This window comes from Onychostoma macrolepis, chromosome 19 (genome assembly GCF_012432095.1).
Source record: "Onychostoma macrolepis isolate SWU-2019 chromosome 19, ASM1243209v1, whole genome shotgun sequence".
Classification (NCBI taxonomy): domain Eukaryota; kingdom Metazoa; phylum Chordata; class Actinopteri; order Cypriniformes; family Cyprinidae; genus Onychostoma; species Onychostoma macrolepis.
In genome coordinates, this window is record NC_081173.1 from 30,477,596 (window position 1) to 30,495,061 (window position 17,466).

General features: G+C 33.6%; 2 protein-coding genes across 2 annotated transcripts; both read right to left on the reverse strand.

The window, feature by feature from the left end:
* Nucleotides 1–1,815: 1,815 nt before the first annotated feature.
* Nucleotides 1,816–6,933, reverse strand: LOC131525182 (uncharacterized). Its single transcript, XM_058752551.1, has 5 exons — nucleotides 6,879–6,933; nucleotides 3,790–4,029; nucleotides 3,406–3,633; nucleotides 2,694–2,959; nucleotides 1,816–1,932 (listed from the first exon to the last, which is right to left on the reverse strand). Exons 1-4 carry the CDS (start codon nucleotides 6,931–6,933, stop codon nucleotides 2,718–2,720), a joined length of 765 nt encoding a protein of 254 aa, XP_058608534.1. The 3' UTR covers nucleotides 1,816–1,932; nucleotides 2,694–2,717.
* Nucleotides 6,934–13,686: 6,753 nt separating this feature from the next.
* Nucleotides 13,687–17,466, reverse strand: LOC131525886 (major histocompatibility complex class I-related gene protein-like). The gene is made up of 4 exons (XM_058753873.1): nucleotides 17,334–17,466; nucleotides 15,801–16,067; nucleotides 14,765–15,073; nucleotides 13,687–14,182 (listed from the first exon to the last, which is right to left on the reverse strand). The coding sequence occupies exons 1-4, from the start codon at nucleotides 17,386–17,388 to the stop codon at nucleotides 14,097–14,099; spliced, it is 717 nt and encodes a 238-aa protein (XP_058609856.1). The 5' UTR covers nucleotides 17,389–17,466; the 3' UTR covers nucleotides 13,687–14,096.

Below are 17,466 nucleotides of genomic sequence, written 5' to 3' on the forward strand. Positions count from 1 at the left end.
CAACACTACTTTAGTGTTTCCTTTAACATTGTGTGCAGTGTTCACTGAGGATTTTGCTGTGTATGTTGTACATTTCAGCATCTATCCAAACAGAGTTCTGTACCTGTGAATGTCTGTACCTGTATTTCATGTCTGTGGCTAAGCACAGCATAAGTGGCTCAGTGGGAACTGCTGACTCTTCACAGCAAGATCATCTCTGGTTCGAGTCCCTGCTGAGCCAGGAAGTCTTTCCCTCACAATCTAAAGAAGTATGAAAGATGCTTAATTGCGTAAAGGTGTAGCTGTGTGTTTTACTGCCTATTGATGGATCCGTGGCTGAGTTGTTTTTTGTTTTTTTTGGCTTTTTTATGTCTCAGTTTTGGGGTTTCTGTTTAAAGACTGGTCTCTATGTGGTTTACTGAAGGCTGAGATTGGGTAGCACTATTAAAACTTGTTCTGGCCCAGTTCAGGGCTGATTATAAGTTACTATTTGGCGATTTGGTTCAGTTATGGCTCATGTGTGGCTCTTGACTGTATTCCAGATCTGGGCCACACAAGGGCCATAATTCTTTGCTGCATGTGGGCCGAGTGTAACTGCGTGTTTGCCCAGAGCTGGGCCAGATGACAGTCGCTGTGTGGGGTGGTGTTCCCGGTCAAAAATGACCGGACTCCAAACAATTGCTTATAATCTCTCATTATGCTATATTATCACCAAATATTGGATTCAATCTTTTTGCCAACTTGTTTTCTTTCATTTAGGACTGGTTCTGTGTTTCTATGTGCATCTGATTAATCGCAGGCCTCATGTAGCTGAGAGTAGGCACCTCATTTTTTGAGTGAAAAAGCATTTATGAATAATTTTCACAATATGAGATAAAAAATTCAATTCAATTCAATTCAAGGGTGCTTTATTGGCATGACAAAAACTATGAATGTCCAACTAAAACATTTTAGAAAAGCATTCCATGAATGATAATGTTTTTGTGTTGACATTTTGAGAACATTAAAAATCACATTAATTTGAAGGAATGTTCAGTTGTTACTGGAAGAACGGTTGTTTGTACCTTTAAGAGAACCTTGCCAGGACGTTCCCTGTTAGTTGGGGATGTAATGGACATAAATAGTATTTTAGCTGAAATAATATTACATCTGATAGCAATAAGAGTTCCTAATTTGATTTTCCCCACATATGATTTACTTCGTTCAAGTAATGAGATAAATCAATGCTTTTGTTTTTACAATTTATGATAAGTCCTATTAGTTCTTATAATAATTTCTTGATAATAATAACTTCTTATAATAACTCCTTAACTATTTTTTCCTAATAAAGTAGAACTGACACGATTTTAAAATATTGAAGAAAAAAAAAACAAAAAAAAACAATACACTATTTTTTTCATAGCACAGCTGGAAAATTAGTGTCTAATGTGAAAATGTTTCATTTAGTACCTGTGAACTTGTTCTCATCTCAGTCTAGTCTGTATTGAGCTCTTGATCAGACGCTTCATCAAACGCTGGACTGAGGATCTGAAGCTGCTCTGTCACTCCACCATAATAACCATAACTTCTCATCAGACCTGTCAAAGATACAGCAGAAAAACCTCATCTTAAGGACATACAGTGTGTTTATGCCAAGCTGAACAGATGTCACACTTCATTTGTTTAATAAACATCTCATCATCAAAATCTCTATCACCATGTTTGCATACTTTTACTGTCATATACTGTCAAACTCTCCTTTTCTAGTTCATATATTTTAAAATGGTCATTTCCAAATGAGATTTAAAGCAACAATGATAATGTTGAATATTTAATACTCGCCATGTTGCTTCTTTCTTTTGTTGATGCAGCGATGAAACACAGTAAGGACTACAACTAAAACTACAGCTGATATTACTATTCCTACTGTAACAGGCCACTGAGATTCTGTTTCACAGTCAGAACATCTGCCATCTGCAGAAGGAAAAAATAACAAATAAAAACAAAATCATTAAATTAGCAATAATAATAAGCACTTTAACACTAATTGTCATTTAATCAAAAGACATGCATTTATTGTTTGGATGAAGCAAGAACATGTATGTGCATGTGCACAGTTGAATATTTGAATAGTAAAGTTTTCCTTCTTTAAGCCAGAAACATACTTTACACCAGTATGCAACACAACCGGGCATACTTGCGTTAATGATAAGATATATAATATATTTATTATGAAGAATACACTTGTGTGAATTAAGAAACCATTAACCATAAGAAAACACAAGGGGAGTTTTTACTAATCAGTGGAGAAGCATTAGTTTAGGGTTAGTAGTGAAATTCAAAGATATTTTATGGTAGTCTATTCATGGAAGCTTTTTATTTAATGTATCTATAAAACTGCAATAAGGTTGTGTATACGTCAACATTACACAATATTAACATGAACTAAAACTGAACTATAGTTTTTAAATCTTTGCTTAAATTTCTTCATATAGCATACTAATTCTTTATAGCAAAATAGAGATGTAGCGTCATTAAGAATAAACATGATCGAACAACAAATAAACAAAACATTTTTATATTAACAATAACCAAAATTGTATTTTATATTTATTAATGCACAATACTTTAGAATGGCTATAGCAAATATGCTGCATGTGATGTGGTAATGTAAATAACCTTGATGTACAAAATCATAATCCTCATCATACACCTGTATTTCTGGTGATATTTACCCCATTTTACTGAAGCTGGTTCTGTCAGGCTGCTGTGTCATAAGATCCTTTGTGATTTCTGTCGATCTCCACACTGGTTCTCATCTGAAAGGTTTCATCATTATTTGGTCTGATTCCAGATGATATTTGGTTCACAATGTTAATTCTGTCCAATCTGATGTTCATCTCAATATCTCTGGAGTAGAAACCAGTGGCCAGACAGCTCAGAACCAGCTTACTGTGATCATCGGAAGCTTTCCTCGCAAACACATGAACATCTGGTGAATCTGGAGAAGAAAATAATAATGCAATCAACAAATAAACATTTAACAAGAATTCTCTCTCAATGTGTGTGTGATCCATTGTGACAGTCTTAACTTCTACTGGCACGAAGTCAGATTTCCTGAAGTCCACACACATCTAATATAACTCCTTGTGACCAAACACTTTCATATATTTTTAGAATTTAAACAAATTAAGGGTTTTAACTGCTGATGAATAACCCAAACCCAGAAAACTAAACGTAAACCATGTTCAAATGAGAACATTTCAATGACTCTAATGAGAATAATGCTGCCAAACCTGTCCTTTACAGTTTTACATTTGCAACTCTTCATTTCTCTTGGCTTGTCATTGAATACATCACCTCTGTATCAAAATATAAAAAGCCTCCTGAAGTTGTCACAATCACACAAAGATAGGAGCTCATTAAAGTATTCTGATCACAACTTACTCTTTTTTGTGTTGTTAAATGTGGTGATCCAGTCCAGGCAGGTATTGATGAATGCTTGAAGTTTTATTTGACTGTCCCACTTGATTTTGGTTTCTTTGGCATTTGTGCTTGTATCAACAACGCAATCCTCTCCATCAAATCTAAATTCATCAACCGGTGTCAGATTCACTGATCCATCAGGAAGTTTCTCCAGTTCACAGCCAATTATTCTCTGAAGAACACGGAGCTCTACAACCACAGAACAGCAATGATGAAGTATTTATATTGGTGTGAGTAAGACACACTGTGGCTGCTCAGTGAAATTACACCTTTTTAGATTGTGAAAAAGTCCAGTAAAGTTTCATAACATGTCTGATAATGAAGAGGAGAAAGCATTGAACTCACCAGAAGACTCAGTGCAGTTTGACAGGATCTTGATCAGATCTAGATACCAGTCTGTAGTTTCAGGAGGTCCTTCAGGAGCTTCGCTCCAGTCATCTTCAGTCAGGTTCTCTCTTATCCAGACTTGCTCTTCAATGCTGTAGTGAGAGATCTGTATGTCGTCAGATTCACCCACAGCACTGAACACTGGCAGAGTGTCTGCTTTTATCATGATAGTAAACATGTAGTGGAGGCAGTGCTTCTCTGAGAAGGAATAGCAACGGCATGAGACTCTTTTTGTGTTAATATGAGGGATTTTTTTTTTACCTGTACTTTGAATTTTTCACTTCATTGTGTTATGTCCATAAAATTAGGCTACTAGATGTCCATTAAAAAAAAAAAAAAAAAAATACAATGTCTTAGTAGACACAACAACATGCGACCATGATTGAACTGCCAAATATGAAAAGCATGGAGCACCGCATGTGAAAATGCGAGAAGGGAGAAAAAATTATTTCAATGTTTTTGGATTTTCTCGAAAAATTTCTCGGAAGAACGCAAAACCTTTCAGAGCGAAGTCAAACGCACTGAAATATAATTTTCTGTCTCATCTTATTTTCAAACACTTTACAGTAAGGCTCATTAGTTAACATTAGGCCTATAGTCAACTGCTTTCGTTAACATGAACTAAGAATGAACAATACTTCTACAGCATTTATTAATCTTAGTTAATTTCAACATTTACTAATTCATTAAAATCAGAAGTTGTGCTTGTTAACATTAGTTAATGCACTGTTAATGAACATGCACTAACAGTGAACAACTGTTTTCATTAACTAAAATTAACAAAAAAAGAATACTGCACTGTAAAACCCAACAAGTTAGGATAACTCAAAAGTTTGAGGAAACTGATTGCCTTAAAACATTTAAGTTTTTTTAAACTAATAGTGATGAGTACTCTGAACTTATTTCAGTTGAGTTCACTAAAATAAGATATACATTGCAGTTAAGTAATTAAGTGATTAATTAAGTGCTGATTGAGCATTAGTGATGAACACCTGCTGTTAACAAACACAATCACTGACAGAAAGAGAAACACAAGAACAACAACAACTGACTTTAGACACATGCTTAGATGAAATCAACTGAAATAAAATACATTAAATCTCAAAATCTGATTAAACAACCCCACAAACAGCGTCACCAGCTCCACTTATTAATAACCAGACTGACTTTATTTCTGTCAGACATCTACAGAAGATCTTATTGAGAATTAACTAAGGTTTAGATGTTGATTTATTGTTTCAATTGAAGTAACCATGTTAGAGATCAGTGTCTGCTTTAGTTGGGCTCTTGACCCTTGACTTCTGTGTTAGTTGTTTTGTTTTCTCTTTTTCTCTGGTTGTTGTAATCATGTATTCTTCGAACATGTTTGCTATAACTCAAAAGCCCAGAGGAAGTGATCAGTAGTTGGTTATGTTTATAATGACAATCATCTATTAGTGAGTTGATCTCATTGAGAATAAACACAACTCATTGTGTGTCTAACCTCTGGTTAAATGAATGTATTGATTACAGTAAAAGCGATTCTAAGTGCCACTGGTTCTGTGACAGTCAGTTAATATAAAGGACTTTCTAAACAGTTTGTCCCCATAAAGTTTTAATTTACGTAAGCAACTAGACTCACACAGACATCAAGAATCAGTTTGTGAACCTCAACAATGGTGACCATTAAAAAAATATAATAATAATTTTGCAATGCATGCTGGGTAATAGCATAGTACAAAACTCATCCATGGCTCCCAGCATGCATTGCTGCATGATTTTTTTAAATTTATTTTTTAATGGTCACCATTGTTGAGGTTCATAAGCTGGTTCTTGATGTCTGTGTGAGTCTAATTGCTACCATAGATTAAAACTTTTTGTGGACAAACTGTTTGGAAAGTCCTTTATATTAATTGACTATCACAGAAACATAGGCTCTTAGAATTGCTTTTATTATAATCAATATGTTCATTCAACCAGAAATTAGACACAGTGAGTCTATGTTAAATCTCTATGAGATCAGCTCACTAATAGATGATCGTCATTATAAATATATAACAACCAGCTACTGATAATTTTCTCTGGGCTTTTCGGTTATAACAAACATGTTCGAAGAACACATGGTTAAAACAGCCAGAGAAAAAGAGAAAACAGAACATCTAACACAGAAGTCAAGGGTCAAGAGCCCAACTAAAGCAGACACTGATCTCTAACATGGTTACTTCAAATGAAACAATAAATCAACATCTAAACCTTAGTTAATTCTCAATAAGATCTTCTGTAGATGTCAGTCTTGTTATTAATAAGTGGTGCTGGTGATGCTGTTTGTGGGGTTGTTTAATCAGATCTTGAGATTTAATGTATTTTATTTCAGTTGATTTCATCTAAGCATGTGTCTAAAGTCAGTTGTTGTTGTTCTTGTGTTTCTCTTTTCTTCAGTGATTGTGTTTGTTAACAGCAGGTGTTCATCACTAATGCTCAATCAGCACTTAATTAATCACTTAATTACTTAACTGCAATGTTTATCTTATTTTAGTGAACTCAACTGAAATAAGTTCAGTGCACTCATAATTGTTAGATTTAAAAACTTAAAAGTTTTAAGACAATAAGTTTCATCAAATGGTTTGAGTTACCCTAACTTGGGTTTTTAAGGCAATTGGTTTACTCAAACGGTTTGAGTTACCGTGACTTGTTGGGCATATATCTTATTTAGTGAACTCAGCTGAAATAAGTTCAGAGTACTCATAACTATTAGTTTTAAAAAACTTAAATATTTTAAGACAATAAGTTTCCTCAAACGGTTTGAGTTAACCTAACTTGTCAGGTTTTTAAGGCAATCGGTTTACTCAAACGGTTTGAGTTACCCTAACTGTTGGGTTTTACAGTGTGTAATAAATGTATTGTTCATTCATGTTAGTTAATACATTAAATAACATTAATGGAACCTTAATGTGTAGTGTTACCTCTTTTCTTAGGTGCTCCGCATTGTCTACATTTGTCTGTACTATAGGCTTATAGGCTATCTGTCGATCAGAAGTTAGGCTATGAAACTAATGAACTGTGCTTACCTTGCTGTGCATCGCTTAAAACAGAGGAAAACAACAAAAAAACAGGCAAAACCATTCTTATGTCTACATAAAACATGTTTAAAGGAGAGCATATGAACCACTTTTGTCCTTTATATTTCAGCAGCCGGCTATGTCTACATTAAATGACTCGAAATACTTGTTTGAGAGGTTCGTTTCATCATTTAAATTCATTGTCAACAGTATCTCTTAAAACACACTCCTAAAACAAACACATCATTCTCTCACCAGTTATATGTACACTGCAAAAAATTGCTGTAAAATTTACAGTAACTTACTGGCAATTTTGGTTGCCAGTAAGACTGTAAATTTACAAGAGTACTGTAAATCAATAATTACAATTGTACTGTAAAAATACAGCAAACTCTTGCATGCTGTAAAATTGTTATGATGGTGTGTAAACATTTGGTAAACTTATTTCATTTGATTCTACTAAGAAGGAACATTTCTTAATATAAAACTGCAAACACTTAATTTGTAATAGTAAAGTTACTAAAAACATGACTTTAACTCAAATCATTGCAATTTATTATCAGCTATAGCACACATGCATGTGATAAAGCACTTAACAAAGAGATCATCACTGTATCAGCAACTCTACAGTTACTGTCTTTAAATAAAGCAGCAGAACATCAGTGTTTGTGGCTCATCATTGACTGAAGCACAGGCTCTACTCTCCACCACAACGGTGATCCACAAAACTAAATTAAACTAACAGATCTCTCTTGTGCAAAATAATACAGTTCAGTTAAATATTTACTCTCCTTATAGATAACACCTGCTGTTAACAAGCAGAATCACTGAATGAAAGAGAAACAAGAACTACATCTGACTTCAGCCACAGCCTTAGATGAACTCAACTGAAATACAAGACATCATTAAATCTCTCAAGATCTGATTAAACAACTCCACAAACAGCATTACCAGCTTCACACATTACAATTTGACTTTATTTCTGTCATGTGTCTATAAAAATTATTTGAGAATTAACAGAATTGAAAACGTTTCGTTTGACCTCACCATTGTGGCGGTCAGGGTTTGCTTTAATTGGGCTCTTGACCATCAAATTTTAATCTTAGCTTTTTTCTGGCTGCTGTAACTGTGTTTGTAAAACACATTTGTTATAGCATGAAGACCCAGAAAAATGTGTGATTACGTGCTTTTGATTGATTATTGATAATGATGTAATTATTATCTAGTGACCTGATTCATTGATCTCATTCAGAGGCTGATCTTTAAAGACATGGATATCTTTTTTTGTGTGTGTTTATAATTGCAATATGACCCTGAATGAGATGACAAACCGCTACTGAAAAATTTTAAAAATGTCTTATGCACAAAACTTTTAGTACTACGGCAGCAACTAGACACACACAGACATCAAGAATCAGTGTATGAATCTCAACAATGGTGACAATCAACAAAAAAAATAAACAGATCAACTCTGAACATCACAAAACATGCTACTAAAACTCAACACAAAAACAATAAAAGCACATAGTAAGAATTAAAGACAATAAGTGGACAATTCAGCGGCATAATTTATTTATGCCGCAATGCATGCTGGGATTCATGAGTGAGTTTTGTACTGTGCTGGTACCCAGCATGAATTGCAGCATTAAGCTTTTGATTGTCACCATTGTTGAGATTCATACACTGAATCTTGATGTCTGTGTGTGTCTAATTGTTGCCGTAGTACTAAAAGTTTTGTGCATAAGACATTTTTAAAAATTTTCAGTAGCAGTTTGTCATTTTATTCAGGGTCATATAGCAGCCGTAAACAGCACAAAACTAACAAATAAAAAAGCCACTGCATGTCTTTAAAGATCAGCCTCTGAATGTGAATCAGGCCACTAGATAACGACTATATCATTATCAATAAACAATCAAAAGCACGTAACCACAAATTTTCCTGGCTTTTCTTGTTATAACAAATGTGCTCTACAAACACAGTTACAGCAGCCAAAAAAAAGCTAAGATTAAAGTTTGATGGTCAAGAGCCCAACTAAAGCAAACCCTGGCCGCCACAATGGTGAGGTCAAACTAAACGTTTTCAATAAAACAAATAAACTTCTGTTAATTCTCAAATAATTTTTATAGACATATGACAGAAATAAAGTCAAATTGTAATGTGTGAAGCTGGTAATGCTGTTTGTGGAGTTGTTTAATCAGATCTTGAGAGATTTAATGATCTCTTGTATTTCAGTTGAGTTCATCTAAGGCTGTGGCTGAAGTCAGATGTAGTTCTTGTTTCTCTTTCATTCAGTGATTCTGCTTGTTAACAGCAGGTGTTATCTATAAGGAGAGTAAATATTTAACTGAACTGTATTATTTTGCACAAGAGAGATCTGTTAGTTTAATGTAGTTTTGTGGGTCACCATTGTGGTGGAGAGTAGAGCCTGTGCTTCAGTCAATGATGAGCCACGAACACTGATGTTTTGCTGCTTTATTTAAAGACAGTAACTGTAGAGTTGCTGATACAGTGATGATCTCTTTGTTAAGTGCTTTATCACATGCATGTGTGCTATAGCTGATGATAAACTGCAACGATTTGAATTAGTCATGTTTTAGTAACTTTACTATTACAAATTAAGTGTTTGCAGTTTTATATTAAGAAATGTTTCTTCTTAGTAGAATCAAATGAAATAAGTTTACCAAATGTTTACACACCATCATAACAATTTTACAGCATGCAAGAGTTTGCTGTATTTTTACAGTACAATTGTAATTATTGATTTACAGTACTCTTGTAAATTTACAGTCTTACTGGCAACCAAAATTGCCAGTAAGTTACTGTAATTTGATAGTATTTTACAGTGTATCTATAACTCTACTATATATATATATATATATATATATATACTGTATATATATATATATATATATATATATAGTAGAGTTATAGATACACTGTAAAAAAATATACTGTATATATATATATATATATATATATATATATATATATATATATATATATATATACATACACACACTTAAAATGAAAAGCGTCTCTTGAAAAACAAGACGTTTTTTTTTTCTCGTAGATTAACTTGCACTGATGAATGCATCACACAACAGAAACATGAAGTAGGCTATTGAAGTACCAATTTAATTTCACATGGGTTTTAGGTGGGCCTACTCTATTCAGTATGTATACAAAAACACAACATTCACAAATGATTTTATGACATGATTAATAAAGTTTCAAACTAATTTACACAATGATTATATATGCTTTGCAAAACAGTTATTTTCTTAATATTAGCCTACCTGGGGTGGGATCAGGGATGGCCCACTTTACCTGAAAATAAATGTGTCTGGAGTGCATGGTCTCAAAATTGGTATACCTTGAAAGTAACACATTATATGAACTGTGTTCAAATTGAAATGTAGCTGGACCTTAAAGTTATCAAAAGTAATAATGACAAGTAAAAACCATATAGGTATCTAAATTACATGTTGTACAAAAAGTGACCCACTTTATCTGCATTCACCATAGTAAAAAAAAAGAAAAAACACTCTACAGTTTTATTATTTGTTCACCGGTGATGCATTTAATGATATTCACACAATAATGAGACTGTCATCTGTGGTTCGGCTCTACTTCACTTTGTTCCAAGACAATTAGACAAGAAATGTTTTAATTATCATTTTTAAAGGCCTTAAATTTTGTTTTCTCTGATCATCTAAAACACGTTGCATTCATATGAGCTGAGTGAAATGACTGATATCAGTGAAGATCTTCATAAACATGTTGCACCATGTACATAAACCCACTCACACTCAAGACAATTATTTCTGATATATTGCAACATCAGAAAATTGCACAAAACACGTTTTGCATGAGTCAGACACTTCCTTTTAGTAAGACTTGCATTGCATTCAGTCAATACATTTGATCAAACCCATGATTTGGGATTATTTCCAACACCATGATCATCATTACTCAAGAAAACTATCAATAATACTACTGGACACAAGACAGCATGTTTTACACAGACTCAAAAACTTAAAAGAAAAAGTCTCCAGACAGGATTTAAAAATATAGTTTGAAAGGAAGGACTTTTAACCATGACTAATACGAGTTTAAATACAATCACAATAACAACACTTACAGTATATCATTGCACTAGTAACCAGAGAAGAGAGGCTCTATGAGGAATACAAAGTAAAAAAATATGACAAAGTTTTAGTTTCAGTTTTGTTAGATTTAGCAATGAACACTATAAAGATTCAACCAGATTTAACTAGTTTCTGCATGATCTGTGCAATCACTCCAAACAAAATTGGGTAACTTCACATCAGAGCTACACTGTAAAAAAAAATCTGTTCAATTTACGGAAAAATACCGGCAGCTGTGGTTGCCAGAATTTTACCGTGAAAAAGATGGTAGCAACATTTTAGGATTTACAGAACTGTTTAAATTTACAGTGAAAACCCGTATCTCATTAACTGATACAATGTTAATACACAAACCTTTCAGTTAAGTCATTTTATTAGCAGAAACCGACTACGCTTAAATTATCCAACTGCCATTTGTTTATAAACTAATATTTATAATGTTTATGTAATGTGAGCATAAGAGTACTGAGAACTATTTTGTTTAAGCCCAAGAAGAAAATTGTACTGATTTATGCAAAGTCATCAATTCAACTCAAAACTCTTGCAAATAACAGCAGCACACACACATGCGTGATTAAAACTAGCAAGAACATTCTCATTACATCAGTAACTGCCTTTCAACAAAGCAACATGCAGCATAACATCAGTGTCTCTCTGTCCATCCTTGACTTAAGCACAGGCTCTACTCTCCAGCACAATGGTGACCCACAAAACACAACAGGAAGTTGACTGTTAGGCTTTACAGTATTTTGCTGTTTATTTTCTTGATTTTACGGTGAAATACCGGCAGCTGTGGTTGCCAGTAATCTACTGTTTTTTACAGTTTGTTCCGTAAATTAAATTTACGGTATATTTCTGTTAAAATTACGTTCCACAGAATGTTTTGTCATCTCACAAATTTAACCCCTTTAATCCCACAGCAAAATCCTCAGTTTTAAAGAGCACTTCTATGTGTCCACACTACAGAGTGTTGAAGTAACACTGAAGCAGTGATGAATTAATGAGAGAATTAAGTGACTAATTAAATTAGGATTGAGCTTTATTGATGAACACCTGCTGTTAACAAGTAGAATCATTGAAGGAACGAGAAACAAGAGCAGAGAAACAAAACTTACAGCTAAAGCCAAGATGAAATCAACTGAAATAAAACACATGAAATCTCTCAAGATTTCAGAAGAGGGTGATTAAACAACTCCACAAACAGCATCTTATTACTAACCACTTTTACTTTATTTATGTCATATGTGCACAAAAGCTCTTATTGAGATTTTAGTTGTTGTACTTTCATTTGAAGTCACCATATTGGCGATCAGTGGGTGCTTTAGTTGGGATCTTGAATCATGACTCTTTAATGTTGGTTTTTGTTTGGTTGCTTTTAATAACTGATGTTTGTGATGTCAAAACCATCATGGTGTAGTTTAATTCACTGATTGTCTTGTGTTAAGTCTCTTGTTAAACGTGATATGTTAATTGCACCATTAATTTATACAGTAATCAAATGTTGTGAAACAGTTCTAACCAGAATATGCACAAATAAATATATTGAACTACGGCAGAAATTAAACACACACAGACATCAGCAATCAGCGTATGAATCTCAACATTGGTGACAATCAAAAACGATATTAAAAAATTTAAAAAACGGTTCAACTCTGAACATCACAAAACAGTTTACTGAAAAGTAACAACAAAAACAACACCAAAATAAAAGCAAATAAAGAAAATATTAAGAACATTCTGCATAATTTATTCATGCTGCAGTGCATGCTGGGAGTTTTGTACTGGGACCCAGCATGCTTTGCAGCATGAATTGTTTTTTATTATTAATAGTCACCATTGTTGAGGTTCATGTGCTGATTCCTGATGTCTGTGTTTCTAGATGGTGCTGTAACTCTGAAGGTTTTGTGCATAAAAGGTTTTTAAATTCTTTCAAAATGGTGTCAGCTTAACTTGTCAAGTAATATTACTACCATAAACAACATAAAGTCACAAATCACCCATATTGTTCGACACTAACTGAGATCAGTGATTCAGGTCATTAGAAGATGACCACCACTTTTAAGTTTGAACCAAAACTACAAACTCTCTTGGCTTTTCTTGTCATAATTAATGTGCTTTACAAACACAATTATAACAGCCAAAGAAAAACTAACCTTAAAGAGTCAAGGGTCAAGAGCATAACAAAAGCAACCACTGATCGCCAAAATGGTGAGATAAAACAAAACATTTGAAATAAAATATAAACCTCTGTTAATTTGTAGATATATGACAGAAATGAAGTCAAACTGGTTAGTAATGAGTGGAGCTGGTGATGCTGTTTGTGGAGTTGTTTAATCATCCTCTGCTGTTTTATTTCAGTTTATTTCATTTAAGGCTGTGGCTGTATGTCAGTCGTAGTTTTGTTTCTTGTTCTTTCCTTCAGTGATTGTGTTTTTAACAGCAGGTGTTCATCAGTGTCTGAATTCACTCATATGTTCTCAATCACTCTGTCTAGTGGACTATATAGTGAAGTAATGTAGGACTAGTGATGAGGGTGTAGGGAGTGGTTTCAGACACAGTCTATGAATGTCGACTCTGAGGCTACTTTCTCGAAAACAAAGGTTAGATCTATTACAGTTATTCACTGTATATAGTAAGGAAACTTACTCTTAATCATTTAACAGGTTATTACTGTGGTATTTTGCAGTTTTTTACTGTTAAAATCACAATCATTTTTTACAGTGTAGGAAAGATTACACAGCAGATTACACAACATATAAAAACTTCATCTTGAGTACATCAATACCATGTTCTTGTAAATATGTTTATGTCAATCTGCAATGATTCCAACACTTCACAGTTTATCCATACAAATTATGGATAATCTTGTTGTCTGTTTTAACACATGAAATTCAAATATTGTAAACAATCAAAAACTCACCATCATAAAATCACTTTCACCATGTTCACATAGTTCTACCACCATGTAATGTCAAACTGTTCATACATATTTAAAATAACTTAAAAAGGGATATAAAAAAAAAGAGATTTAAAGCAGATGATGATGCTGAATATTTATAACTCACTTTTTGACTTTTTCTATCGGTAGATGCAGCAACCAATCACAGGGAGAAATATAACTACGGCTGCTGCTATTCCTGCTATAACAGACCATAGAGATTCTGCTGAAGAAAAAAATAATGCATCATAAATACTTTTAACCTGTGGACAGAGTTTATCCTAAATTGTTTGTCGTAATTACACTTAAGGGTTCATGAAATGGAAAATCAACATGTCCTTGATATTTACACAAGGGTTCAGCTACAGTAAAACATGCTGCAAGTTTCATTCCTCAAAGCTAAGGCCCCAGTTTACATCCTTCTGAAAGAGCAGAAAATTGATCTAAAGGATCAAACTATTAAAAATGCCTGAGCGATTGAACAGCAATGGTTTTATTTGATCTTTCAACATGCTGCCAGTTTTTTTTTTTTTTTTTTTAAATATATTGTATTGAAGCTTTTGTGACAGAGTAAAATTGAGGATGGAAAATGATCATTTTTACAAAATGTTTTAACATTTTGATGCAAAAACATCATAAGCTAAACTCCAGAAACATAATATGAACATCTGAAAATACATTTCATGATTACATTAAAAACATCAACACTACTCCTCCTTCTACAGTTAGTGATTTGTATTAAATCTTCACATTATAACTGCAGAAGCAGCATTAGTGTATGATGGATATTCTAATCATACTCACTCACCACTAAAGTTTTGTTGATATATGGTCCACACTGTTAAAATCGGTCGTGTCAGAGTCAGACTGCTGTGAATGACCAGACAGTCATAAAACCCTTTGTGATTTACATCAATCTCCACACTGGTTCTCATCTGAAAGGATCCATCAGTATTTGGTCTGATTCCAGATGATCTTTGGTTCTTAAGAATAGATTCATCCCACCTGATGTACATCTCAATATCTCTGGGGTAGAAACCAGTGGCCAGACAAGTCAGATTCAGCTTACTTCGATCATCAGAAACTTTCGGCACCAAGACACGAACATCTGGTGGAGCTGCAGCAGTAAATAATAACAAACAAACGTTTGCAAAGAATTCAGTTTCATCTCTGTGGTTTCTGTGCTGTGAAAAAAGCAGAAGAAAGCAAATCATATGGGTTTCAAAAGACATGAGCATGAGCCTTTTTACTGGGTACCCATCCAAGTGCACACACACAAGTCCAACTCTCTACGACTGCCCCACTAATTTTTCTCTTTAGTGATATCTAGTTAGAAGATATCTGATTATTTAGTAAGCTGACATGCAGTGTGGCAAACTCCTGCAAGCCAGATGAACATGTAAATGTAGAGAACACCTCATGTATGAAATCTTTTTAAACAGCTTTTGAACAATACATTTTCAACCCATTAGCAGCGTTGGGGAAAGTTACTTTTAAAAGTAATGCATTAAAATATTGGGTATGTATGTTACTTAGTTACTTTTTATGGAAAGTAATGTGTTACGTTACTTTGAGTTACTTTTCAAATCTGGGCTTGGCTTGCTTGTTTTCTTTTTAATGTTAAAAGTTGGTTGAATTTGATCATTGTAGGTCAATAGCAAAAACATTGGTTAAAATGGGATTAAACATTACTTAACATATTTAATTATTGCAGGTTTGTATAATATTCTGTTTACATTTAACTGTTTTTATTAATTCAGTGAATAATGATAAAACGCCTCTGTACTGAGACTTAGAAACCACCACTTAGAGTTAATGCATCAAAAACTGATCTGAAATCATACTATTTTTTCTGTTGTGAAAGGTGGAGATCCAGTCAGTGCAGGTCTTGAGGTATTTCTTTATGAATTGGTTGCGTTCTGTCTGACAATTCCATTTGATTTTGGTTTCTTTGGCTTTGGGGTTTTTATCAATCCACTGCAGAGTGTCAGAATTAAAGGCAATAATATCCTCTCCATCAAATCCATATTCATCAAATGCTCTCAGATTCACTGATCCATCAGGACGTTTCTCCAGCTCACAACCAATTATTCTCTGAAGAACATGGAGCTCTACAATCACAGAACATCATTGAGAAGTTAACATATATATATATATATATATATATACAGATCCCAAACACACCGCCTGGGCAACGAAGGAGTGGCTTCGTAAGAAGTATTTCAAGGTCCTGGAGTGGCCTAGCCAGTCTCCAGATCTCAACCCCATCGAAAGGTTGAAAGTCCGTGTTGCCCAGCGACAGCCCCAAAACATTACTGCTCTAGTATATAACAAAGTATTGAGATTAAATTTTGTTATTGACCAAATACTTATTTTCCACCATAATTTGCAAATAAATTCTTTAAAAATCCTACAATGTGATTTTCTGGATTTTTTTTTTCTCATTTTGTCTCTCATAGTTGAGGTATACCTATGATGAAAATTACAGGCCTCTCTCATCTTTTTAAGTGGGAGAACTTGCACAATTGGTGGCTGACTAAATACTTTTTTGCCCCACTGTATATAAAATGTCTCTCTCTCTCTATATATATTTTGGCTTCTCATTAATCACACACACACACACACACACACACACAGGTTTAATTTGCTATGTAAATTGGGACATTCCATAGCCGTAATGGTTTTTATACTGTACAAACTGTATTTTCTATCGCTCCACACCTAAACCTACCCCTTACAGGAAACTTTCTGCATTTTTACTTTCTAAAAAAAATGATTCTGTATGATTTATAAGCCTTTGAATTATGTGGACACTGAAAATGTTCTCATAAATCACCTTCTCCTTGTAATACCTGTCATATAATGTGACCGTGGACCACAAAATCAGTCATAAGGGTCTTTTTTTTTTTTTAAATTGAGATTCATATATTATCCGAAAGCTGAATAAATAAATAAGCTTTCCATTGATGTATGGTTTGTTAGGATCGGACAATATTTGGCTGAGATACAGCTATTTGAAAATCTAGAATCTGAGTGTGCAAAAAAATCGAAATATTAAGAAAATTGCCTTTAAAGCTGTCCAAATGAAGTTCTTAGCAATGCATATTACTAATCAAAAATTAAGTTTTGATATATTTACAGTAGGAAAATTACAAAATATCTTAATGTAACAAGATCTTTACTTAATAAACTAATGATTTTTGGCATAAAAGAAAAATATATAATTTGTTGGCTATTGAAACAAATATACATGTGCTACCTATGACTGGTTTTGTGCTCCAGGGTCACAAATAACCTAAAAACAAAGTGAACAGTTCTCATGTAACTGTGGATCAGTGGAAGAGCTCTATATGGAAATGAATAAACCTTGTTCTTACCTTGCCTCGTGTCGCTTAGAAAAGGATAAAATAATACAAAAATTAACAAGATCATTCTTATGTTGAATCAGGAATGAAGAGACTTTTATTAATGTCACTTTCTTGTCAAGAATCAGATGAGAAGTGGCCCATG

Bases quoted from the DNA above. Each gene is read 5' to 3' on its own strand.
- LOC131525886 (XM_058753873.1), bottom strand. From the start codon at position 17,388: ATGATCTTGTTAATTTTTGTATTATTTTATCCTTTTCTAAGCGACACG. The intron at 16,068-17,333 runs GTAAGAACAAGG...CTGTGATTGTAG, and splicing joins TCTAAGCGACACGAGGCAAG to AGCTCCATGTTCTTCAGAGA. The intron at 15,074-15,800 runs GTATGATTTCAG...TTACTGCTGCAG, and splicing joins CTTTCACAACAGAAAAAATA to CTCCACCAGATGTTCGTGTC.
- LOC131525182 (XM_058752551.1), bottom strand. From the start codon at position 6,933: ATGGTTTTGCCTGTTTTTTTGTTGTTTTCCTCTGTTTTAAGCGATGCA. The intron at 4,030-6,878 runs GTAAGCACAGTT...ATTCCTTCTCAG, and splicing joins TTTAAGCGATGCACAGCAAG to AGAAGCACTGCCTCCACTAC. The intron at 3,634-3,789 runs GTGAGTTCAATG...CTGTGGTTGTAG, and splicing joins AAACTGCACTGAGTCTTCTG to AGCTCCGTGTTCTTCAGAGA.